This window comes from Microcebus murinus, chromosome 4 (assembly GCF_040939455.1).
Source record: "Microcebus murinus isolate Inina chromosome 4, M.murinus_Inina_mat1.0, whole genome shotgun sequence".
NCBI classification, from domain to species: domain Eukaryota; kingdom Metazoa; phylum Chordata; class Mammalia; order Primates; family Cheirogaleidae; genus Microcebus; species Microcebus murinus.
This window is the reverse complement of record NC_134107.1, coordinates 57,564,811-57,589,801: the sequence shown is the minus strand read 5'-3', so window position 1 is coordinate 57,589,801 and position 24,991 is coordinate 57,564,811. Positions and strand designations below refer to the sequence as shown.

At 41.3% G+C, this 24,991-nt stretch overlaps 1 protein-coding gene across 7 annotated transcripts in view; it reads left to right on the top strand.

Moving 5' to 3' along the window:
* STIM1 (stromal interaction molecule 1) overlaps positions 1-24,991 on the top strand; it is a 177,731-nt gene that overhangs the window by 78,008 nt on the left and 74,732 nt on the right. For 6 of the 7 annotated variants that reach the window (XM_012744908.3, XM_012744909.3, XM_012744913.3 and 3 more), the window contains exon 2: positions 19,559-19,689. In XM_012744908.3, coding sequence (XP_012600362.1) covers positions 19,559-19,689 — 131 coding nt within the window. Of the gene's footprint in view, positions 1-19,555; positions 19,690-24,991 lie in introns of those variants that run through there. The other variant, XM_076002249.1, reaches the window with a different exon arrangement.

Here is a 24,991-nt window from a genome sequence, read left to right as displayed (position 1 = left end):
CAAGACAGTGTCTACATTATTTCAGGTAAATCACTTTATCTGGTTCACTCTAACCAGTGGGAAAGCACACTGGCCTGTGAGGTAGAAGACTTGAGTTCCACTGCTGGCATTGCCTAACTGTGTGGCCTTGGGCATGGCTCTTTCCCTCTCTGTGTCTCAGGCTTCTCAACATTAAAATGAAGGATTTGAACCAAGTAAGTGGTTTCTAAGAGTCCTTACATTGTGTATGTGAGTTTGGACAAATCACTTCTCTTTTTTGGTTGTCTTAGTTTCCTCATCTGTAAAAGTAGGTTAGCCTGAATGATTTATAAAGTCACATTTAGCCCTGAATATTTTCTCTGCATTCTTAGTATTTAGTGTTTTTTTTTTTTTTTTTTTTTTTTTTGCCTTGTATTGCTTTCTGGAGCATTTCTGTGACAGTTAACAGCTGCAGACAGGAAACCCTTGAACACTTCTAACTTGGCAAAGGTTGCTGCTCCCTCTGAACCTCATCCCAGCCCATTTCCTGTGTTTACAACCTTTGAGTTTTGCACTTAGTGACAGGCCTGACAGATCATATTCTAGTTCTTTCTTGCTAGCCTAATGCGGGATAGATCAAAATAAGTACCAATTTGACCAACAAAACCGAAGCACCAGTCTGGAGACTGGGTTTTGGTCTCTACTCAGTTGTATGAAATTAGGCAAGTAACCTCCCTTCTCAGGATTCAACTTCTTCATCTCTCAAACCAGAGTTTAGTGAGCCTTTCTGGCTCTATGTTGAAGGATACGAATATTTGCCTCCCTTTCATTCCTGCTGAGGGGTCTTCTCTTTTGCCTGTTTCTTCCACATACTCCCTCTTACAAGGGACCAGGGGAGCTCACTTTGCATTTCCTATATAGGACAAAATAATAAGAAGAAAGGAAGCTAAACAGCTTACTCAGGCCCAGATTGGCAGCAAAGAGTAGGTGAGATAGGGAGCTGACGACACCGAATTAGTTATGTGGTTGGTAACCAAGTAGACACCAGTATGCACTCATTCATCAAGACTCTGGACACAGACAGTATCCCAGTTCCAGCCCTGCTTTCACCATCTATATGACCTTGAGCAAGTCACTTATCATATCTGGGCTTCAGTTTCCTCATCTTATATTGGGGATAATGTAAGTACCAGGTTCACAAAGTTGTAAAAGAGACGACATTTGTAAAAGTACTTAACATAGTTCCTGACATATTCATTCTCCCTTTCTTCCTTATACAGTTGCAGTGTACTTAATTTTATTCTTGTAGAGAAAGCAAAGAGACACACAAGTCCTACTCCAGAGGAGCTAACAGACCAATTGAGGTCAGAATTCAGTTATGGTTAGAAGAATCCTTATGAGATGATGCTTGGCCAGCCTAGGATCATTGCACTGATGTCAGAGAGGGAGACTCATAGGACCTGGAGTGGTTAAAGAAGGTTTCCTAATGGCAGTAGGGCTTTCCCTGAGCCTTGAAGGGTCAGAAAGTCTTAAACATGAGGAGCTAGAGGGAGAGTAATTCTAGGTACCTGCCCACTGTTCCTCAAGCTCTGGCGCTTTGTTTTGTATCGGTTTGTCTCCCATCCATCCTCCACTCTCTTTATCTAGGTAGTTATTATCCAAGGAATTTTCTTTTCTTTTCTTCTCTTCTCTTTCTTCCCTCTCTTTCTCTCCCTCCCTCCTTTTCTTCCTTTCTTTCAACGCAGGGTCTTACTATGTCAGCCTAGATTGCAGTGGTGTGATCATAGGTTACTGTAGCCTTGAATGCCTGGCCTCAGGTGATCCTCTCACCTTGGCAGCCTCCCAAAGTCCCGGGATTACAGTTGTGAGCCACCATGCCTGGCCCTTTTTTTAAAGAGAAAAAAACTTTTAAAGGAAGGGGAGAACCTAACCTAACATTTGTTAAGAACAAGCTAGTTTTACTTGAAATCAGTGGGCTATTTAGTTTGCTTGCATACTACTAAATGTTTAGAAAATTAGAGTACTATGCCACATTTTACAGATGAAAAATACCTCCAAAAGGTTAAGCAACTTTTCAAGCTCCATATTAACAAGTTATAATGACAAATGAAAGGAGCTCCACATGAGCCAGTTTAGAAGATATGTGTAATTTAGCAGTTCTCAGTAATGCTTATTCATCCAAGTTCTCAATCTGTAATAGTCAGGGTCTTTTTATATGTATCTTCCAGAGAAGTCTTATTCCTAGCTCTAACCTGTGCTTACCTCCTGCTCTAAGCATTAATTCTCAATTCTCTAAATCCCAATTCTACTATTGACTTAGATTCTACCTCCCCACCCCAACCTTAGACCCCTTAATTCTTTTTCCAAATATTTACCATGCATCCATTATATACCAGATGAGAGATGGATACAAAAACCAGTTCCTGCTTGGATCTTCCAGTGTAATGGTTAGATAGACAATTATGACAAAAATAAATGGTAATAATTGAATGCTTATTATGTGCTATGCTCTTATTTGAAGTACTTTATATGTATTAACTCATTTAATTCTCACAACACTATGAGGTAGATACTATTAATATTTTCTCCTATTTTACAGACAGAAGTATAGGCATAGAGAATTTAAGTAATTGGTCCAAATTGTGATAGAGAGTTATAAGAGCACAGATGAGGGCTTCTGATCAAACCCTGTGGGTCAGTGTAGAAAAAGCTCCTAGAGTAGAATCTTAAAACTTGAGTAGGAATTAGTCAGGTGTAGAATGGGGCAAGGATATTGCAGGGAGAGGAAGCATCATGTATAATGCTACAAAATGAGCCTTGCATATTTATGGACCTGAAAGTAATTTAGTGTGTGGGAGTATAGGGTATATGTGAGCCAGTGAGTGGTGGGATAAAGCTAGAAATCTCTGTAGAGACCAAGTGTGCTTTTGCTACATTATATTCATAATATAGGCCAAGGTTTCCCAACCTTGGGAATTTGAAGCCCTGAAAGGAGTCCTTGAGGGGTGTTTCATGAATCCATATTATTTCTTCAATAATTTTTCATTTGGTAGATACTAAAAGTACAACTATTACTACATGGAGCTCTTTGGAATTCCTCACTGAAAAAAGTTAAGAATCACTGTATAGGAGTTTGGGATCCCTATGAAGGATTTTTTTTTTTTATTAAAATTTTTATTGAGATAATTGTAGATTTACATCCAGTTTTAAGAAATAATATGGAGAGATCACTGGGAAACCTTGCAGTTTCCTCCATAGTAACATTTTGAAAAATGTGGTATAATATCATGACCAGGATACTGACATTGATACAATCCATCAATTTGTTCAAATTTCCCCACTTTTACTTGTACTCACCTGTATGTATTAAGTTCTGTTCTAACACCACAAAGATCCTTCCTGTTCTTTCATAACTAGCCCCAGCTCCCTCTTACCCCTTTTTTCATTCCAGCTTCTCTGTTCTCCATTTCTAAAATTTATCTTCTCAAAAATGTTATATAAATGGAGTTATAGAGTATGTAACCTTTTGGAATTGGCCGTTTTAACATAATTCCCTGGAAGTTCATGCAAGTTGTGTTCATTCCTTTTTATTGCTGAGTAGTGTTCCTTTGTTTGTAAGTACCAGAGTTTAATTCACCTGTTGAAGAACATATGGCTGATTCCAGTTTTTGGCTATTACAAATGGGCGAGGTGGCTCATGCCTGTAATCCTAGCATTCTGGGAGGCAGGGGCGGGGGAGGGGGGGTCTCTTGAGGTCAGGAGTTCCAGACCAACCTGAGCAAGAGTGAGACCTCATCTCTACTAAAAATAGAAAGAAATTATCCAGACAACTAAAAATATATAGAAAAAGTTAGCTGGGCATGGTGCCATATGTCTGTAGTCCCAGCTACTCGGGGGGGCTGAGGCAGAATGATTGCATGAGCCTAGGAGTTTGAGGTTGCTGTGAGCTAGGCTGATGCCACAGCACTCTAGCCAGGGCAACAGAGTGAGACTCTGTCTCAAAAACAAAACAAAACAAAACAAAACAAAACAAAACAAAACAAAAAACAAAACAAAACAAAACAAATAAAGCTTCCGTGAACATTTGTGTACAGGTTTTTGTGTGGGTTTGCAAAGGATTCTATTCAGGAGAGTTATCTAGTCAGACTTGAATTTTAGAAAAATTATACTGATTGCTTGGTAGGGGTTGAGTATGAGTGAAAGTAGAACAGAAACAGGGAGCTCAGTGAGGAAACTGTTATAGTAACCCAGGCAAGGGATTTCGAGGCCTGAACTAAGTTCTCTGGGGACTAGGATGTGCATTTCCCTAGAGGCCTTGCCCTCAGAAATCAGATCAGGCTTGCGCAGATGAGGGAGCAGGGCTGGGGAGGCTCAGGCACCTTGATTCTGGATAGTTCCCATTCAGGGGAGACGCTCTGCTACGACAGCTGAGAAAGGCATCTCGTGAGGAAGGATTGCAGGAAGAAAGAGTAAGAACCTAGTTCTTAGGATGATCATCCTGACTGCAAAGTTGTTTAGTAGATTTCTTGGTTAGCTTCTAAGAAAAGAGCAAAAGGGGCCAGTTATCTTTCTTTTGTGTCTGAGTGGAGGCTTACATGGGGTAGAAAGATAATAGGAAGCTTTCTCCTAATTCAGCCCTCTTTTGGAGCCCAGAAATGTGTTTTCTGGTAACCCAGCCAGCAACAGGCCTGGGAGGTTTGAGGTTGTCTTCTTGTTGCTATGGAAACTGGAATCCACATTATTTTTACCCCATGCAGTGGTGTGCCTGTTTCCTCAGTGTTTATATCTTCAAGGCATTTATCATTGTGCTCTTAGAACTGCTGTGATTGGGATTGATTGTTGGGAGCCAGCCTCACTTCTGAAACCAGAAGGCTATAATATTAATATAATCTTAGTGGGCCCACTGATGGGTTGGACATCTCCCCTGGACACTATGCAAAGCCCCTGTCTGGGCAAGTCCTTGGATGCTCACCTCTTACTTTTAGAAAACTTTTCCCAGCAGAAAGCTGTTTTGGGTTGTCTGTAATTATTTTTTTGGCCATCTCAGACCCTGATGAGTGCTGGCTACGGCACAAGAATGTTTGGGTCAGGCGCCAGGTCAGAGAATTTGGGGTAGATTTTAAACAAGTGTGTGTTGATTTAATTCTTCTGGAGCTGTCTTGCTTCTTGGCAGAGTCTACTTTAGAATGTAAAGACCTGTGGCATATGGAACCTCAAAGCTGGGAAAGCAAATCTTCAAAGTCTGTCTCAGGTATTGTGTTGCTCTGCATTGGGCTAGACACAGGGGAACACCAGAAAAATCAAAGGCCCCTCTTGTTGTGGTTGGTAAGATAAGATTTCCAGGTAAAGCAAAGAATACAGAACTGACAAATGAATGACTAATATTTGTATAGGGCTTTACTGTTTTTTCGAAAGACTTTATTGATTTTTTTCAGGTAAGAAAATTAATCCTTAGGATAGTAAGTGTATAGGAAAGTTGGAATTCAAAGACCCACATCTGCCACCTCTGCAGTTCAATTTATATTTCAGTAATTGAGGGTTGGAGGAAAGGGGGATCCTGGGGGCTGGAGAAGTGTCTTAGCTTTCTAATTTCCTAGTGCCTTTGGCTTGTTGGGCTAGTTCAATCTTAGCAAAAAGCTTCTTGAAAGTGTTAAGTGAGTGTTGAAATGGGCGTTTCAGCATGTAAACACTGCTGTGGGGGGCCCAACGCTTTTAATTGAGTCAGGAAGATCCTATAAATAAATGGGTTGGCAAATAGGTTGTCTAGCAGGAGCCTGAAGCCCTGTGGGAGACCAAGGAGTAGGCAAAGGGAGTCAGAACAGTGAGAAGACTCCTGTACCAGAAGCCTGTGTTATTGAGGTCAAGGCTTGCTTGGTGGTGACTAGCTTTAGGGATTAGCCATTTTCTTCTGGAAGGAGGCCTCTTGTAAGATCAAAGTTTGAAGAAAATACTGAGAGAAGGAAGAAGGTAGAAATAGGACCCAAGAAGGCTGAGTGCCCTCCTGAGGAGAGATGGCTAAAGATTTCTCTTTTCTAGCAGGTGATTAGGTCTCATGCTTTAACAGAAGCTTATTCTTTTGCTTTTTTTTCTTCCTCCAGCACAGTGTACCAGGGACTCAACATTCCTTCTCTAGCAATTTTTAAGTTTTGTTTCTAAGTCCTAATGAGAACAAAGCCTTTGGCTAGTTTTTATCAGAGGGCTGGATGCTAAAGAATTTAAAGCAAAGCCAGGAAGTTCTGTTTTACCCTGTTTGGCAAATGGCACAACTGAGTTAGGGCTTCTTGTGTTTGCCCTTAATAGACAAAAAAAACCCTGATAGAACCCCTACTTCCCTCACCCCTACACTCCAGCCCTTGCTTTGTTGGCCTTGGAGAGTAAGAGCGCTAGGGAGCTCCATTTTATAGGCTTATCCAGATCTCCCAACCATAGCCTTGCCACAGGATGTGGCATAGGAAGTTAGGGTAGCTTCTAATCTGGTTCTGCCACTACTTTGCTAGTCCACTTAGGGCAAAACATCCCATTTTATGGCCTCAGTTTTTTTTTATTTTTTCTGAGACAGAGTCTTGCTCTGCTGCCCAGGCTAGAGTGCCATGGTATCAGGCTAGCTCACAGCAACCTCAAGCTCCTGGGCTCAAGCAATCCTCCTGCCTCAGCTTTCCTAGTAGCTAGGACTACAGGCATGCACCACCATGCCCAACTAATTTTTTCTACTTTTAGTTGCCCGGCTAATTTTTTCTTTTTCTATTTTTTAGTAGAGATGAGGTCTCACTCTTGCTCAGGCTGGTCTCAAACTACCGAGCTCAAGTGATCCTCCTGCCTCAGCCTCCCAGAATGCTAAGATTATAGGCATGAACCACCATGCCCAGCCTTTATGGCCTCAGTTTTCTTCTCCATTGTAAAATGAGAACTGGTAAAATGAGGACATCAAGGGATGCCCTCCAAAGCCTAATCACCTCTGCCATTTGGAGTCTGAGTACAATGAGTGATCCCAATGTCCATTACTTTCCTTCTGTGCCATGAGCTTTTGCAGGATTGGCAAAGATAATGCTTTGACTTTATGGTCTTTTATTAGCCAAATTGTGTGTGATGCTGTACTTGTCCTTGGACTTTCTTTGCTTGGGTTGCTTTCCCTTCTGTTCCTACTGTCTTCTACCTGTTGTTCAGACTGTGGTATTTCCTGCTGCTCTAGTCTCTTGTCCCTTGCCATATTTTAGTTTGTATCTTTTTTTTTTGAGACACAGTTTCACTCTGTTGTTCGGGCTAGAGTGCTATGGTATCAGCCTAGCTCACAGCAGCCTCAAACTTCTGGGCTCAAGTGATCCTCCTGCCTCAGTCTCCCGAGTAGCTGGGACTGCAGGCATGCGGCACCATGCCCGGCTAATTTTTTTATACATATGTATGTGTGTGTGTGTGTGTGTGTGTGTATGTGTGTGTATATATTTAGTTGTTCAGCTAATTTCTTTCTATTTTTTTTTTAGTAGAGATGGGGTCTTGCTCTTGCTCAGGCTGGTCTCTTGAACTCCTGAGCTCAAATAATCTGCCTGCCTCAGCCTCCCAGAGTGCTAGGATTACAGATGTGAGCCACCACACCCGGCCAGTTTGTGTCTTTTAAATTCATACACTGTGTGTATTCTCCTAGTACTTTTTATGAGCAAAGGACTGTGCTTATTCGTCTGTTTGAATTTGTTCATTCAAATTCAAAATGCCCAATTTTTCTGGGCATTCATTTGTTCATTCAGCAAATGTTTATTGAAGTTGAACTGTTGTGCTAGGGACCGTGCTAGGTGCTAGGTGCTAGAAGCTAGGATTTAGCCATGAACAAGATAGCCATGGTTCCTGCCACTATGGAGCTTATAAATTTCATGGAAAAGACAGACATTAAACAAATTATCATATAAATAGTTACAACAAAACATATTGTAAATGAAAAATATAGGTTGCTTTGGAGAAGGTATGATGTAGACCTAAGCCATTTGGGGAGGGAGAGTGGATTAGGGAGGGTTCTTCGGAGAAATAACATTTAAGCTGAGACAGCAGCATGAATCAGAGTTTGCAGGTTAAGAATGAAGATCTTGCCTTCCATATAGTTAAGAATTCTAGATGGTCCTCAACTTGGGCTGCGTATTAGCGTCACCAAGTATAATAGTGCATGGAGTAACTGGACATCTCATTCGTTACTGGTGGGAGTAGAAAGTGATATAGCTACTTTGGAAAACAGTTTGGCAGTTACTTAAAAAGTTAAATAAACTTTTATCATATAAGCTAGCACTTCCGCTCCTGGACATTTACTTGAAAAAATGAAAACATGTTCACACACAGACTTGTACATGAATGTTCATAGTAGCTTTGTTTGTAACAGCCAAAGACTAGTGAATAGATAAACAAGTTATAGTATATCCATTAAATAGATTACAACTGAGCAATAAAATGGAACAAACTACTGATTCATGTGACAACATAGTTGAGTCTCAAATCATGTTGAATAAAAGAAGCCAGGTGCAAAGGAGTACATACTGATGATTCCATTTAATTTGAACTTTTAGAATAGGCAACTAATTTGTAGTGATAGAAATCAGATCATTGGTTGTGTGAGGAGGAAGAATGAGGTTGGCTGTACCAAGTAGCATTACTTTGGGGAGATGGAAATGTTCTGCTTCTTCTTTCTTTTTTTTTTTTGAGACAGAGTCTCGCTTTGTTGTTCACGCTAGAATGAGTGCTGTGGTGTCAGCCTAGCTCACAGCAACCTCAATCTTCTGGGCTCAAGCAATCCTACTGCCTCAGCCTCCTGAGTAGCTGGGACTACAGGCATGCGCCACCATGCCTAGCTAATTTTTTCTCTCTATATATTAGTTGGCCAATTAATTTCTTTCTATTTTTAGTAGACACAGGGTCTCGCTCTTGCTCAGGCTGGTTTTGAACTCCTGACCTCGAGCAATCCACCCACCTTGGCCTCCCAGAGTGCTAGGATTACAGGCGTTGAGTCACCTCGCCCAGCCTGTTCTGCTTCTTAGAGAGTGGAGGTTACACAGTTGCATATGTTTGTCAAACACATTGAACTGTACACTTAAAATGGGAGCCTTTTATTGTGTGTAACTATACCTTAAAAAGTACCCATTCCCCTTTTTGATGAAGCTCAAAAACAGGTAAAACTTGACTATGGTGATAGAAGTCAGAATAGTGGTTATAAGCATGAGCTTATCCCAGAAGGCCAAAGTAGCAGGATCTCTTGAGCCAAGGAATTCAATGCTGCAGTGAGCTATGAGTGTGCCATTGCAGTCTAGCCTGGGTGACAGTGAGACCCCCATCTCTTAAAAAAAAACAGTGGTTACACAGGGGTATAAGTACTTGTAGTAGTATTTATTGATTGGAAGGAGGCTAGAAGGAGGGTGTCTTCCTGGAGCCTTGGAAATGTTCTTTCTATATCTTGATTGTAGCGGTAGTTATGTGTGTGGATACACACTCACACACAAAGGTATATATACATATATGTGTATATATAAATTAATTGGTCTATATTTATGCACTTTACTATATGTATATTATATCTCCATTAAAAAAAAAAGCAACAAAAAACCCCAACCCATGGCTAGGCCCCAACCAGAGAGAGACTGATTTTAATTGGTCTGAGCTATGGCCTGGGCATCAGCAATTTAAGAGCTCTGTAGGTGAGTCTGACGTGCAGCCAGAGTTGAGAACTACTGCTCTGTGTCGAAAGGCCGAGGGGGAAAGAAACTTGGTGCATAAAGAAGGATCATAGATTCCTTTGGGTTAAGATCTGAACCAAAAAAAGGAAGGATCACAGAAAGTAGAAGGAGTTGCCGGAAATGAGATTAGAAAGATAGCAGCTGTCAGATCTCTGGGCTTTGCAGGTCACATTAAGAAATTTGACCAGCCTGAGCAAGAGCGAGACCCCATCTCTACTAAAAAAAATAGAAAGAAATTAGCTGGACAACTAAAAATATATTGAAAAAAATTAGCCAGGCATGGTGGCGCATGCCTGTGGTCCCAGCTACTTGGGAGGCTGAGGCAGTAGGATTGTTTGAGCCCAGGAGTTTGAGGTTGCTGTGAGCCAGGCTGACGCCACAGCACTCTAGGCCAGGCAACAGAGTGAGACTCTGTTTAAAAGAAAGAAAGAGAGAGAGAGGGGGGGGGGGGGAGGGAGGGAGGGAGGGGAGGGGAGGAGAGGAGGGAGGGAGGGAGGGAGGAAGGAAGGAAGGAAGGAAGGAAGGAAGGAAGGAAGGAAGGAAGGAAGGAAGGAAGGAAGGAAGGAAGGAAGGAAGGAAGAAAAGAGAGAAAGAAAGAAAAATTTGAACTTTATTTTAAGAATAATGAGAAGCTTTTGAAAAGTTACAAGCAGGGAGTAACTAGGATGGATATTCAGCTGGTATGCACTGGCACTACCTACAGCTAGCATTCCTGCTGATTGGTCATTAAGTATTTAGAATATCCCCTCCGGGAGTGACATGCTGTGTAGAGAACATTTGAAATAGCCAAGAAATATTCAACTAGGGTTGGTGATTGATTAAATGTGGTGACTGAGATGTCAAGGTTTCTGACATAAGCAACTAGAAAAGTAGGAAGTTTGGGGGAAAGAGAATGAGTTTAGAATGGGAAATTACTAGTTCAGGTTCCTGAGAGATATCACATGACAACTTCTAGTGGGTAGATGAATTCTGTGGGTCATAAGTGAAATTTGAACTACAAACATAATTTTGGGAGTTGGTAATAGTAACTTGTTTATTTTAAATAGAGTCTTGCTCTGTTACCCAGGCTGGAGTGTTGCATTGGCACAATCATAGCTCACTGCAGCTTTGAACTCCTGGGCTCAAGCAGTCTTCCTGCATCAGCCTCCCAAGTAGCTGGGACTACAGGTGCACACCACCATGCCTGGGTAATTTTTCTTATTTATTTATTTATTTAGAAACAGGGATCTTGTTATGTTGCTCAGATTGGTCTTGAACTCTTGGCCTCAAGCTATTCTCCCGACTAGCCTCCTGAGTAAAAGTCCAACATTTAAAAGTCAGGTAGAGGCTGGGTGCATTGGTCTGTAATCCTAGCACTCTGGGAGGCCGAGACAGGATGATCACTTGAGGTCAGGAGTTTGAGACCAGCAAGAGCAAGATCCTGTCTCTACTAAAAAATAGAAAGCAGTTAGCTGGACAACTAAAAATAGAAAAAATTAACTGGGCATGATGGCGCATGCCTGTAGTCCCAGCTACTCAGGAGGCTGAGGCATGAGGATTGCTTGAGCCCAGGAGTTTGAGGCTGATACCACGGCACTCTAGCCAGGGGAACAGAGTGAGACTCTGTCTCACATATGTACATACATGCATACATATATAAATAATAAAGTCAGGCAGAGAGGAGAAACCTGCCTGGTACATCAGGGAAAACTAAAGATTTATTCATTCACTCAGTAAATTCTCTATTGACTACTGTGTGCCAGGCTCTGTGCAAGTCTCTCAGGATACTGCAGTAAATGAAAAAATACCTGCTGTTGTGGACCTTACTTTTAGTGGAGGGAGATGGACTATATATATCATGTGCCAGGTGGTATTAAATGCTATTAAAAATGAAAAAGTCATAAGCTGTGCCCTCAGATATCCTGAAATAATTGCAGTTGTGAGCTGACTGGGGTAAGGCCACAAGAGGTACAAGTCAGAAATGCTGGTAGAACTCAGAGATATATCTCATTATGTTGCTCATTGTGAACCTTTATATACAGTTGATACTATGAATTATTTTTTGGTGAATGACCCCAAGGGAAGAAGTGAGCTTGATCAGAAGTCAGAGCTTAGACTCTGCAGTCATTTGTGTTGATGCTGTTTGGGCAGCTGAAACCAGTTGCTAGCTTTGTCCAGAAGAAAATCTCTTCTGAACTCCTGCCCCCTGCTGAGAGGAGCCCCTCCCCACATCTTGGATATGAGGACATGATGTTCTGATAGGTATAGCAACATCTCTCAGATAGGTTGGGGTTTACCCAGCCCAGGGATCTGACTCCCCTCTGCTCTGTGGCTGCCCTACTGTGTGTCTCAGCTGAGATGTTATATTTCACTGGGGACCTTTCTGCTCATTCTGGGTCCCAAACCAGTTTGTTTTTTAGCCTTCACATTTCTGTCCATCCTCTATTCCTGTCCCCCTTGTCCCCATTCTATATCCCATGCTATTTTATCTCTGGAACCTCGTGGTCCTTGGGAGAATCTGAAAGTCTTCTCGGGGCTAGTGCTTAGTCTTTTTATCTCTTTCTGAGGGTGAGGGTGGATTCTAATCCCATCAAGAGTGGCTGCAGAATTTGCCTTTTATGGCTGGGTAGTGGAGGGTAAAGTGGGAGAAATTATTCTTACTGATGAGGCCCCTGGTGGTAAAATTAGACAATTTCTAGATTCCTCTCAGGTTCTAGCAAGTGCTGAGGAACAGTCAGACCCAGTGCCCTTCTCTACACCTCATCTGTGCCTTCTTCCTTGACTGCTGTTTCTCTCACTTTTTTCCCTTTGGGCTTGTGTCTTTTTTTTTTTTTTTTTTAGACAGAGTCTCACTCTGTTGCCCAGGCTAGAGTGCTGTGGTGTCAGCCTAGCTCACAGCAACCTCAAACTCCAGGGCTCAAGCAATCCTACTGCCTCTGCCTTCTGAGTGGCTGGGACTAACAGGCATGTGCCACCATGCCTAATTTTTTCTATATATTTTTAGTTAGCCAATTAATTTCTTTCTAGTTTTAGTAGAGACGGGGTCTCACTCTTGCTTAGGCTGGTTTTGAACTCCTGACCTTAAGCTATCCACCTGTCTTGGCCTTCCAGAGTGTTGAGATTACAGGCGTGAGCCATTGCGCCTGGCCTGGGCTTGTGTCTTATTTCAGACCATCCATTTCTAGGCTTAACTACAGTGGCTCTGCTTTACATGCCTGCAGGTATCTGTGTTCTCTGGGGAATGAATTAGTTTAGTGATGAGGAACTGAAAGTGGCTGGGAGAGAAGAGGTATTAATTAGGTGGATGGTGGCTATTGCAAAGAGCCACTTGCCCACTCACCCAGAACATATGACTAGTTAGTTTGATTGGATTGTACCTCCTATATCTGATCCTTCATAGTCTGACAGGGAAAGTGGCTGAGGTTAGCAGAAAATGGGAACTGTCGCTTGCTGCTGTGGGAGGAAAGAAGGATGCTGCAAATGTATTGAGTGTCATCTTTATGCTAGGTCCTATGCTAGGTGTTTTAGCAAATGTGGTTTTACTTAATTCACACAAAATGGTGGGAATGGGTGAGTTGTACTCAAGAATTGCCTTGCCTTTTGGGGGAGATATGGTTTGTTATTAATTCATGCATGCAAGCATTTATTCATTCAGCCAGCATTTACTGATTTCACACTTGACAGGGTAGATGTTAGTGGTGGTGCCATAATGGGCCCTAGGGGATAGAGTGAGTCAAACTTGGTTTTTGCCCTTTTCTGGATATAGAATGTGAACAAGTGAGAACATGAAAATTAATATAACACAGCTATGTACAAAGTGCGTTGGAACGTAGAACAGAGAACAGTGAATGACTAGCTCTGCTTGGGAAAGAAAAGGTAAGGAGGTTTGGACATGATGGAAAGACTTTGTGGTTTTGTCTGCCAATAGTTATCAAAGTGTAGTCTGCAGACCATTGTGATTACACTATGATCTTTTCACGGGTCCAGAGGTCAAATCCATTTTCATAATAATACTAAGATATTATTTACTTTTTTTTACTTTGTATGTCTTTGCACTGATGTTACAAAAACAGTGGTAGGTAAAACTGCTAAGACCTTAACAGAAATCTAAGCAGTGGCACCAAACTACTAGCAATCATTGTATCCTCATCTCCATGCACTTTCAGCTAAAAAAAAAAAAAAAAAAAAAGTTTTCAACAAAGAAGTAAAAATCATTAAATTTATTGAATTGTAACTCGTAGTACATACCTTTTAGTATTCTGTGAGATGAAATAGTAAGTGCGTATAGAGCATTTCTGTTGTATATAGATGTTTGATGACTATCTCAGGAAAAGTAGTTGTGTAATTTAGCTGTAAGCTGAACTACCTCCTTTTCTCAGGGAGCACTATTTTTACCTGAAAAAACAACTGACAAACTGTGGTTATTTGGTATTTGGCTGACATTTTCTTGAAGATGAATGAAATGAGTCTTCTACTTTAATGAAAACAACCGGTATTTGTTGCCAATGATAAAATTCCAGCTTATAAATGAAAATTAGATTTTAGAAAACTTGTATCTCTCACTGTGAAATTGACAGCTTCCCTGGATTAAAAGCTTTTCTAATGAAATTGGTGGTGATATTAATAATTACGATTATTTTGATATTGTATATATGAAATGTGTCAACATTTGGAAGCTCTGCATAATAGTGAACCAATAATCTCCAAATGACCAGTGCATCATATTACAAAATCATGCACGTTTGAAAGATACATTCAAAGTACAAGGTAGACTAATGGATTTTAATGTTACAGAGTACAAAAAGTTCATGTAGTTTCAGATTTCACATTGCAACTAAACTTTAAGAAACTTATCACTTGTTGAGTTTGGGTGTAGTATCAGAGAAGAATATCCACAGTTATCAAAAGGGTATTAAAATACACTTGCCTTTTCCAACTATATATCTATCTTCAATCAAAACACATTGCAACAGATCCAATGTGGAAATAACTGTGAGATTATAGCTGCCTTCTATTAAGCCAGACATTAAAAAATTTGCAAAAATGTAAAACAATCCCATTCTTATGATTTTTTCAGAAAATTATTTTTCATAAAACATCATTTATATTAATATGTGAGTTATTGTTCCAAAATGAATTAATAGCTAAATATAAGAATTTGTGTTTTAATTTCTAATATGGTAAATATCAAAGTTCTTTGGGATTTACAATTTTTAAATGTATAAAGGTCCTGAGACCTATGTTCTCTTTGCCTAGAATTCTTCCCTTTTTTCTCAGGAGAAATTCTACACATAATTATGCAGTTAGTATTTACAACTTTATTTAAAAAAACATTTACTGAGCATCTTATCAAGAACCTGGCTCTTTGCTTGTTGCTGGGGACATGGTCCCAAACCCGTATGGAGATCACAGTCTGTTGGGGAAGACATATTAAACAGACAATTGCAACAAAGTATGATAAATGTTACCAGTAATAGCATATAAATGTTGTGGGGGGTACAGGTTATTGTCAGAGTCTTGCAAAGAGCCACTTGCCCACTCACCCAGAACATATGACTGGTTAGTTTGATTGGATTGTACCTCCTATATCTGATCCTTTATAGTCTGACAGGGAAAGTGGCTGAGGTTAGCAGAAAATGGGAACTGTCGCTTGCTGCTGTGGGAAGAAAGAAGGATGCTACAAATGTATTGAGTGTCATCTTTGTGCTAGGTCCTATGCTAGGTGTTTTAACAAATGTGGTTTTACTTAATTCTCACAAAAACCCTATGCAACAGATTATCATCCTTATTTTGCAGATGAGAAATTGGAGGCTCAGAGAAGTTAAACAGCTTGTCCAATATCAGATGGTTTGTGAAGATGGGATTTTTGACATATGTGTTTTGACTCTAAGTCCAGGGCTCTTTAATTGCAGTAAGAATGTGTTGCTAAAGGGATGGACCTTCTAAGGTATTTCCAGATGTCTGTGGGAAACTTTGCCAAACTGGAATGTTTAGGAGAAGGTAGAAAAGGTCTCAGGAAGGACAGGGATACAGCTTAGGAAATGCTTGGTTGAAGGAGTTATTTGTGAATTTTGGCTGACATGGTTTCTCTGAATAGGATTCTATGGCCGTATGGGAATCAAGCTTTTGTATTCCCTATCTCTAAATCCCTTTAATCCTCTCTATGCCAGATGATACCAGCTGCAAAGGTCACCTGTCAGTCTAATCAGGTTACAAACCAGAGCCTGGTGTTTGAAACCCAAACTTCTTGGATCTGCTGTAAGCTTTTGGGAAAGGTTAGGCTGGCTTAGGCTGGCTGACCTCAGGCCAACCAGCCTAAAGGCCCCCAGTCACTAGAGCTTGATAAACTATTTCCATTATTTTAAAAAGCCTATTGGAAGTTATACTTTACTTAGGATAAGCCTGTGTACAGATGCAGGCTAATGAGAAGACTGGATTTCTTTCTGTTGGGTCAGAAAACTATCAGTGAGGCCGGGCACGGTGGCTCACGCCTGTAATCCTAGCACTCTGGGAGACTGAGGCGGGTGGATTGCTTGAGGTCAGGAGTTCGAAACCAGCCTGAGCAAGAGCAAGACCCCATCTCTACTATAAATAGAAAGAAATTAATTGGCCAACTAATATGTATAGAAAAAATTAGCTAGGCATGGTGGCGCATGCCTGTAGTCCCAGCTGCTCGGGAGGCTGAGGCAGAAGGATTGCTTGAGCCCAGGAATTTGAGGTTGCTGTGAGCTAGGCTGATGCCACAGCACTCACTCTAGCCTGGGCAACAAAGCGAGACTCTGTCTCGAAAAAAGAAAGCTATCAGTGCAATGTGATTTAGGTGTGCCACCTATTATTTTCTAGAGCAGGATTCAGCAAACTATGGCCCATGGGCCAAGTCCAGCTCACAACTTGTTTTTGTAAATGAAGTTTTATTAGAATACAGTCAAGCATGTTTTGTCTATGAATGCTTTTGTGCTATAATGGCAGAGTTAAGTAATACAACAGAGACTATATGGCCTGCAAATCCTAAATTGTTTAATCTGGCCCTCTACAGAAAAAGTTTGCTGACCTATAATCTTGCTTCTCTGTATCATGGCACTTAGCACATAGTGTTTTAATTGCCTCTCTCACTTTTGTAACTGAGCTCCTGGAGAGCAAAGAAGAGATATGATTCGTATTTTTATGCCCTATGCTGATTATAGGGCCTGACATATCAAGAGCACTTAATAAATGTTATTTAAATGGGTATATCATATGTTAATCAAAAAGCTCTTATATATGCTTTCTTAATTTTATTTTCGGGTGGGGGGAGGGAGGGAGGGACAGAATCTCGCTTTGACACCCAGGCTAGAGTACATCACCATAGCTCACAGCAACCTCAAACTCCTGGGCTCAAACAATCCTTCTGCCTCAACCTCCCAGTAGCTGGGACTACAGGCGTGAACCACCATGCTGGGCTAATTTTTCAATTTTTATAGAGACAGGGTCTCACTCTTGCTCAGGCTGGTCTGGAACTCCTGACCTCAAGTGATCCTCCCACCTCAGCCTCCTAGAGTGCTGGGATTATGCTGTGCCTGGCCTGCTTTTTTAATTTTAACTTTTTTGTGGTAGAGATAGAGTCTCACTGTGTTGCCCAGGCTGGTCTCAAACTTCTGGCCTCAAGTGATCCTCCCACCTCAGCCTCCCAAAGTGCTGGGATTACACACATGAACCATTTTGTCCAGCCTCATATATACTTTTGAGTAGTACCAAAATAGGACGTAAGAGGAGGAAAAAGTTATGTTGATTATGCTAATCTCAGTGCTATATGCTTCATCTATGAAGTAGTCATTATTGCAATTTGAGGGGAACAGTGGTAAATAGTTCTTCTGGAAATGAGTTCCATGAATGAAACAATTATGCTAGGATATCTTTTTGGTGAGGAAGTTGAGAAACAATGCCTTACTCTGTGACTATTTTCTCCTCTCCCTTAGTACGTGCCATCTTTCCATCTTTCCCCATCTAACTTGGCAGGACAAATGGAGAGGAACATAAAACCTTAGATATATTTCTTTTGTATGCATACTGTTTGTTTTACTGATTTCTGTTTTTTTTTTTTTAATAAACCCATTGCTTCTGTGTGCTTCTTAATAGTATTATCATCTGTGGCTTCCAAAAGATCAAACCAACTCAAAATTATCTGGTTACCTTAGCAAGAAGGTAATAAGGTGAAGTGTTGGCCTGGGAATCATCAGATCTGGGCTTTGCTGTAGCTTTTCATCTGCCTTTGTTGTTAGGCACATCATGTAACATCTGTGAGCGTCAGTATTCAACCTACCTTTAATGTATCACATCTTGGACGCTTAAAAATTTTAAATTTATTCCCCTCCTTCATTTTGAAAAGGATTGGGTGACGTGTCCTGTCCAGTCACTGTCTCTGGCATGCAGATAAATAAATGATTTAATGGAGTAGGGTGTTTTAGGTCTTTGATCAGTGCCTTCTGAAAGGTGTCACAGTCATAGCCACTCTACTGTGTCTTTGCTTTCTCTCCTATGATGGCTTCTTCTCTTACCTAGGAAGCCAAGGTCCTTCTTCTGTCTTCTTTGGGGTGATTGAAAGAGTATTTTGCCTAGGAAATAGTTGTCAAGATCTGCATCAAAAGGGAAGAGGAATTTTGGCATCTAGGAATTGGAAGAAATGCTAGAAACTCTAGAAAAATGCCTTTTTTGAATTGTGACCTTGCAGCCTAGAGAAGATAAATGATTTCCCTAGAGTCACATGGTAGAGCTAAGCCTAGATTCCAGGCTCTTTCTGCTGTGTGCATAAGTCAGGCTAGGTGTGTTCCAGGTTTGTAAGAGAGGATTAGGTGTCATGGAAAGAGCTAAGGTGGCTTAGACTCTTGTGCTGGTTTTACTGCTGTAAGGCCCCGTGATGGTAGGCAGAGGAAACTGCACCCCAGACTTCTTAAGGTGTTGTATCAGATGAGCTCAGGACTTTCAGATATCTAATAGATATTTACTGGCTATAACTGTCTATGGCAAGACATAATATGTGAGAGGTTTCCTCAGTCAGCCTGTGGCTGACCTTATATATACCAGTAGTGGCAAAGTGAACAAAAAAGACAATTATACATTATGCTGGCACTGGGACTAATTGGCTGTTGTCTTGTTTCCAGAAAGATTGTATTAATTTACATTTGTTTATTTGACTGATTAAAAATGATGATTCATTTGAGTATGTATTTCTTTTCTTTTCTTTTTTTTTTTTTGAGACAGTCTCACTCTGTTGCCCAGGCTAGAGTGAGTGCCGTGGCGTCAGCCTAGCTCACAGCAACCTCAAACTCCTGGGCTCAAGCAATCCTCCTGCCTCAGCCTCCCAAGTAGCTGGGACTACAGGCATGTGCTACCATGCCCGGCTAATTTTTTCTATATATATATTAGTTGGCCAATTCATTTCTTTCTATTTATAGTAGAGATGGGGTCTCGCTCTTGCTCAGGCTGGTTTTGAACTCCTGACCTTGAGCAATCCGCCCGCCTTGGCCTCCCAGAGTGCTAGGATTACAGGCGTGAGCCACCGCGCTCGGCCTTGAGTATGTATTTCTTTGATTACTATTGAGTCTAAACTTTTTTCCTCTGTTTATTCGCTATTTGTATTTTTCTCTCATTTGTGAGTTGCCTATATATGTTCTTTTCTAGATCTCAGTGCATTCCTAGTCCTGTACTAGACTTCCCTGCCAGGGAACTATTAGGATGATAAAGCATTGTCTCTGTATGGGAGAGCTCAGCATATTCTTGGGAAGACAGTTTAAAGCCGGATGAAACATTTCCCTCACTCTACGTGTAGTTGGTTCAGTACCTACATGAGGAATCACAGCCTAGAATCTGAGGGCTGTGATAGGTGGGTGTAAGAGGCTGGGTGGTAGTTCTAAGTAATGTCTCTTGCTTTTCTTATACAGAGTTTTGCCGGATTGACAAGCCACTGTGTCACAGTGAGGATGAGAAGCTCAGCTTTGAGGCAGTCCGCAACATCCACAAGCTGATGGATGATGATGCCAATGGTGATGTGGATGTGGAAGAAAGTGATGAGGTGAGCTCTCTCATCCTGCCGTGATTCTACTTTCTTCCTATATCATAGTCCCTGTAAGCTGCCTAGACACACTGTTAACTGGGGAGAAATATTCTCTGCTGGAGGCCAGGTGCAGTGGCTCATGCCTGTAGTCCTAGCACTCTGAGAGGCTGAGGCAGGAGGATCACTTGAGCTTAGGACTTCAAGACCAACCTGAGCAAGAGCGAGACCCTGTCTCTACTAAAAATAGAAAAAGTAGCCAGGCACAGTGGAGGGCACCTGTAGTCCCAGCTACTTGGGAGGCTGAGGCAGGAGGATTGCTTGAGCCTAGGAGTTTGGGGTGGCAGTGAGCTATGATGACCCCATTGCACTCTAGCCAGGGTGACAGGGTGAGACTATCTCAAAAAAAACCAAAAAATGGGCCAGGCCTGGTAGTTCATGCCTGTAATCCTAGCACTCTGGGAGGCCGAGGCGGGTGGATCCCTCAAGGTCAGGAGTTTGAATCCAGCCTGAGCAAGACCCCGCCTCTACTAAAAATAGAAAGAAACTAATTGACCAACTGAAAATATATATACAAAAAATTAGCCAGGCATGGTGGCATATGCCTGTAGTCCCAGCTACTCGGGAGGCTGAGGCATTAGGATTGCTTGAGCCCAGGAGATTGAGGTTGCTGTGAGCTAGGCTGACGCCAGGGCACTCACTCTAGCCTGGGCAACAAAGTGAGACTCTGTCTCAAAAAAAAAAAAGTCTACTGGCTTGTTCTCTAGGAATTCATCCCCCCCAGGGGAGGTGGCTGTCAGCAGAGCAGCCTCAAGGAGCCAGCCTGTCAGAGTACAGGCTTTATGCCTGTGTCTGGGCCTGGGCTGGTTCCCACTTGCCTACCAGCTAGTAGTATAACTCTGACAGAGCTGTGTTGTTTGCGAGGGAGAGGAAATCCCTGAGGTGGTTTTCTATGCTTTCCCTGGATCTTTATTGCAATCCTGTTGTAGATGGAGGGCATTAATCTGTACTCAGCCCTGTCTTGGCATATAGGAGGGAAGACAAGACAGTCAGATCCTGCCCTCTGGGAGGTTATACTCTAATTGGGAGGAAGAAAAAAAATCTTCCTAGAATGAACATTCTGATTTCCAGGCTTCAGTTTTTGGGTGCCAGTGGAGTGGTCCAGATAGTAAGAACTAGGGGAGTCTCTAAATGGAAAAAAGCTCTGTTACTATTTCATCTTTTGCCATTACTACTATAGCTGCAACTCAACAGAGCCCAGAGTACAAGGTCATCATGTGTGAACAGCTGTAAAAGCTTCTTGATTTCAAGCTCAACATGAACCAGCAGTTTGATGAAGCTACTAAGTTATGCCAAATCTTCAATAGTGATATAGTTACATCATGAAAGAGGAGATAAGCCTAGTATCCCCTCCCTGCTAGCCAACCTTGAGTTATGAGTTCAGTTTTGGATCTCACATTGTCAGAAAGATTTGGAGCAGTGAGGATCTATATAGAAAGGAGTGACATGAGTGATGAGGAGTATGGAAAATATGAAATGAAGAGCATTCAACACAAGGCAGTAATATTTATTAAGTGTCAATTATGTATGTGCCGTGCACTGTGTTAGATACGGAAATGGGGCAGTAAGTAACACAGATGCAGTCTGTCCTCCCATAACTTACAGTCTAATGAAGAAACGCTAGCCTGGAGAAGAGGAGACTCAGGTTATATAATTTTCATCTTCAAATACGTAAGAAGTGGAGAAATCAGACTTAAATAATGATGATAGTAACAATGAAAAACACAGTACTAGCTGTCATTTATTGAACTTTTACTCTGTGTCAGACACAGTGTTAAGCTCTTTGCATAGTTGCTTTAAAAGACTTTAACAGCCTTGTAAAGTTCGTATTATTACCAGGGACTGGAGCCTTGGAAAGGTTAAGGATTTTGTTCAAAGACACACTGGATATGAGCTCAGATCTGATTTCAAAGCCCAGGCTCTTAAGTACTGCTGTGTTGTTTTCCTTATTCTAAGGGCAGAACCAGGGCCAATGTGGGAAAAGTAAAAAATAGGCATATTCTTCTAGAATAAAGAATGACCAAGAGTCAGACCCATCTTGTCATAGGCTTCCTTGGTAGATAAGTGAACTCTCTATCACTGAAGATGAGCAAGTAGAGTACAGAACTCCACTGATTGCTCAGCAGACGGGATTCTTCTGTTAGGATGAGCCAGATAATTGTCAAGGAATTTAAAGAAGGAGAAAAATAGACTTCCTAGAGGAAAAGTAGAATTGAATAGTTTGGAAGGGGGGTAGGGCTATCTCAGTAGTGGAGAACCAGCATGAGCAAAGCTGTACAGGTAGTAAGAAGCGTGGTGGGTTGGTTTGGTTCAACAGAGGGACTGTGGTAGAAAACCACAGAACAAAATGTTGGAAAGGAAAGTGGGGCCGAGGTAACAAGGCTGAGATATGTGTGTACTTGTTGAACTAGGCGATTATAGGTTCTTAAGCAAGGACAACAACCATGATGAAAGTATCTGAAATTTTGTTCACATCTAGAAGTATGACTGGCTTTCGAAGGACCAAAATTTTATTTGTCTATGCTGAGAATAGAGGCACATTCCTGATGGTGAATCAGGTCTACAGGTGTCCTGATAACTGTCCTAGGGCTTGGCCACAAAACTGGGGAATGGATGGAGAAGAATGATATAATCCCAGATCTACAAATTCCTGGATATCTTTGTTATCAGCTCCTCCTCTTTTTTTTTTTTTTCACATTCTCCTGAATTGCTTTGTTAATGAGTGGAGGAATAAAATGTTCTTTTTAGAGGAATGTTACCACAACAAAAAGCTCATCAGCACAAACTGTTCCAAAATAATACAAAAGCTGTCACCCTACTCTTCTTTGCACCAATGGTGAGCTGTTCTTTTTCAGCTTAGCTTTTGCCTTGCCTTGATTTCCACTGCTCTCCCTGCATTCCCAGGCCTTTGGTGGTTAGAGAGGACTGATAGTCTAGGTGTTCATGATTAATCACATGCTACTGTCCTTGAGAGAGAAAGTAGCAAAATGAATGTGCTTAAGTCAGTGTAAACATACATGCGGCAGCCTTGGAGTTCAGGATCTAGCTAGAAAGTTGAGTAGATAGCTCAGGGATTAGAATATTGGGTAATGGATAGTGAGGTACCAGGGATGAAACCCTGGTTGTATTGGCCATCAAGGACTTGAGTCTTTTATGACACGTCTAAAAACATTGCTGATTACTCAAGAACCTTAGTAGATGTCTGAATGGGGCTCAGTTAAGGCCTTTTATTTAGCTTCATATTGGTAAATTTTTCACATAACTGAACTGAACCCCAGTGCTAGATCTTTTAAAATTTTTGCCATTTTTGAAGTAAGTCTTCTTACAGATTATTGTGACAAGTGTTAGCTTTCTTTGTATGAATCAAAGCATGTCTTCAGGGCCTCTTGCACTATTACCCAGTACCTAGATTCCTATATGCATTGTGGTTGCTTCTTATAGTTTTCCTGTCTCTTCCTTGATTCGTTCTCATTTCTAATTACTGTGAGCTGTTAAATTAGACTTATGGTAAACTGAGACTTAGTAGGTATGTTATAGAAAAATATATGAACATTTGTGTGTGTGGCAACTTGTCTGGTTGCTCAAGAGCCATCTTTGCTTGCTTTTGTTATGGATGGCAGAGGCTATGTATGTATCATGGACCCTTCAGATGAGCAATATGGCACAATTGTTGATGGTGCCCTGCTTGCTAAACTGGCAGAGAGTTTTCATATTAGGCTGGCAGTATGAGACTTTAGGACCTGTGTTCTATTCAAACCTCTGGTGGGGATATTGCCCATGGGCAAAGGATTTGATGTGGTGGATGGTTCTGTCAGGTTGTCCTAACTATCTGAGGTGGACAAACAAGGGCCTGCCTAAAACCACTGTCCCCTGACTGGACTAGACATTTTGAGAACAGTGTTATTTTCTTTTTTTGAGCCTACATGGAAAATCAGGGCATTCATTCAGCCATTAAACAAATTCTTACTGAATACTTATGTGCTAGGCACCTTCGAGGGCTAGAGATTCCACAGTAAATAAAATGGATAAGATCCCTGCTTTTACAGAGCTTGCGTTCTAGTGATCTGTATGTCACAGGCGATTAAGTGATAAGAACATTTTGAAATTAGACAGAACTGTGATCAGATTATAGTAGTTCAGTGACTTCTCCTTTGGTTTTTCTCAGGGCAAAATGGTGGTTAATGATTCCTACCCTTGCAGGGTTGTAGTTAGAATGAAGTGAGAAAAGTAGTTAAAAGTTCTCAGCACAAATAGAGAACTGTTAACATTCTCCAATAGAAACCAAGCAACTTGATAAAAATGGGAAAAGTTTTGAACAGAGACTTCACCAAAGTAGATATATAGATGGCAAATAAGCATATGAAAAGATGTTAAATATTATTAACTGTTAGGGAAATACAAATTAAAACCACAATGAGGTACTACCATATACCTTATTAGAATAGCTAAAATTAAAAATGAACAATATAGGCTGGGCGCGGTGACTCACGCCTGTAATCCTAGCATTCTGGGAGGCCGAGGCGGGAGGATCACTCAAGGTCAGGATGTTCAAAACCAGCCTTAGCAAGAGTGAGACTCTGTCTCTACTAAAAATAGAAAATTAATTGGCCAATTAAAAATATATAGAAAAAATTAGCTGGGCATGGTGACGCATGCCTGTAATCCCAACTACTCGGGAGGCTAAGACAGAAGGATTGCATGAGCCCAGGAGTTTGAGGTTGCTGTGAGCTAGGCTGATGCCACGGCACTCTAGCCAGGGTAACAGAGTGAGACTGTGTCTCAAAAAAAAAAAATAAAAAAATAAAAAAAATAGAACAATATAAAGTGCTGAGCAAGAGGAAAAGACACTAGAACTCTTGCTGATGGAAATGCATTATAATACAGCAGTCTAAAAACGTTTAGCAGTTTCTTTTTTTTTCTGGTTATATATATGTGGGGTCTGCCCTTTCTTCTTCTTTTTTTTTTTATTTCGGCGTATTATGGGGGTACAGATTTTAAGGTTTCAATAAATGCCCTTTCCCCTCCTCTCCCCACAAGTCTGAGTCTCCATCATGACCATCCCCCAGATGGTGCACATCTTACTCATTATGTATGTATATACCCGCCCCACTCCCCTCTCCCACCTGCCCAATACCCTATTACTGTAGTACCTATGTGTCCACTTAGGTGCTGCTCAGTTAATACCAGTTTGCTGGTGAGTATATGTGGTGCTTGTTTTTCCATTCTTGGGATACTTCACTTAGTAGTATGGGTTCCAGCTCTA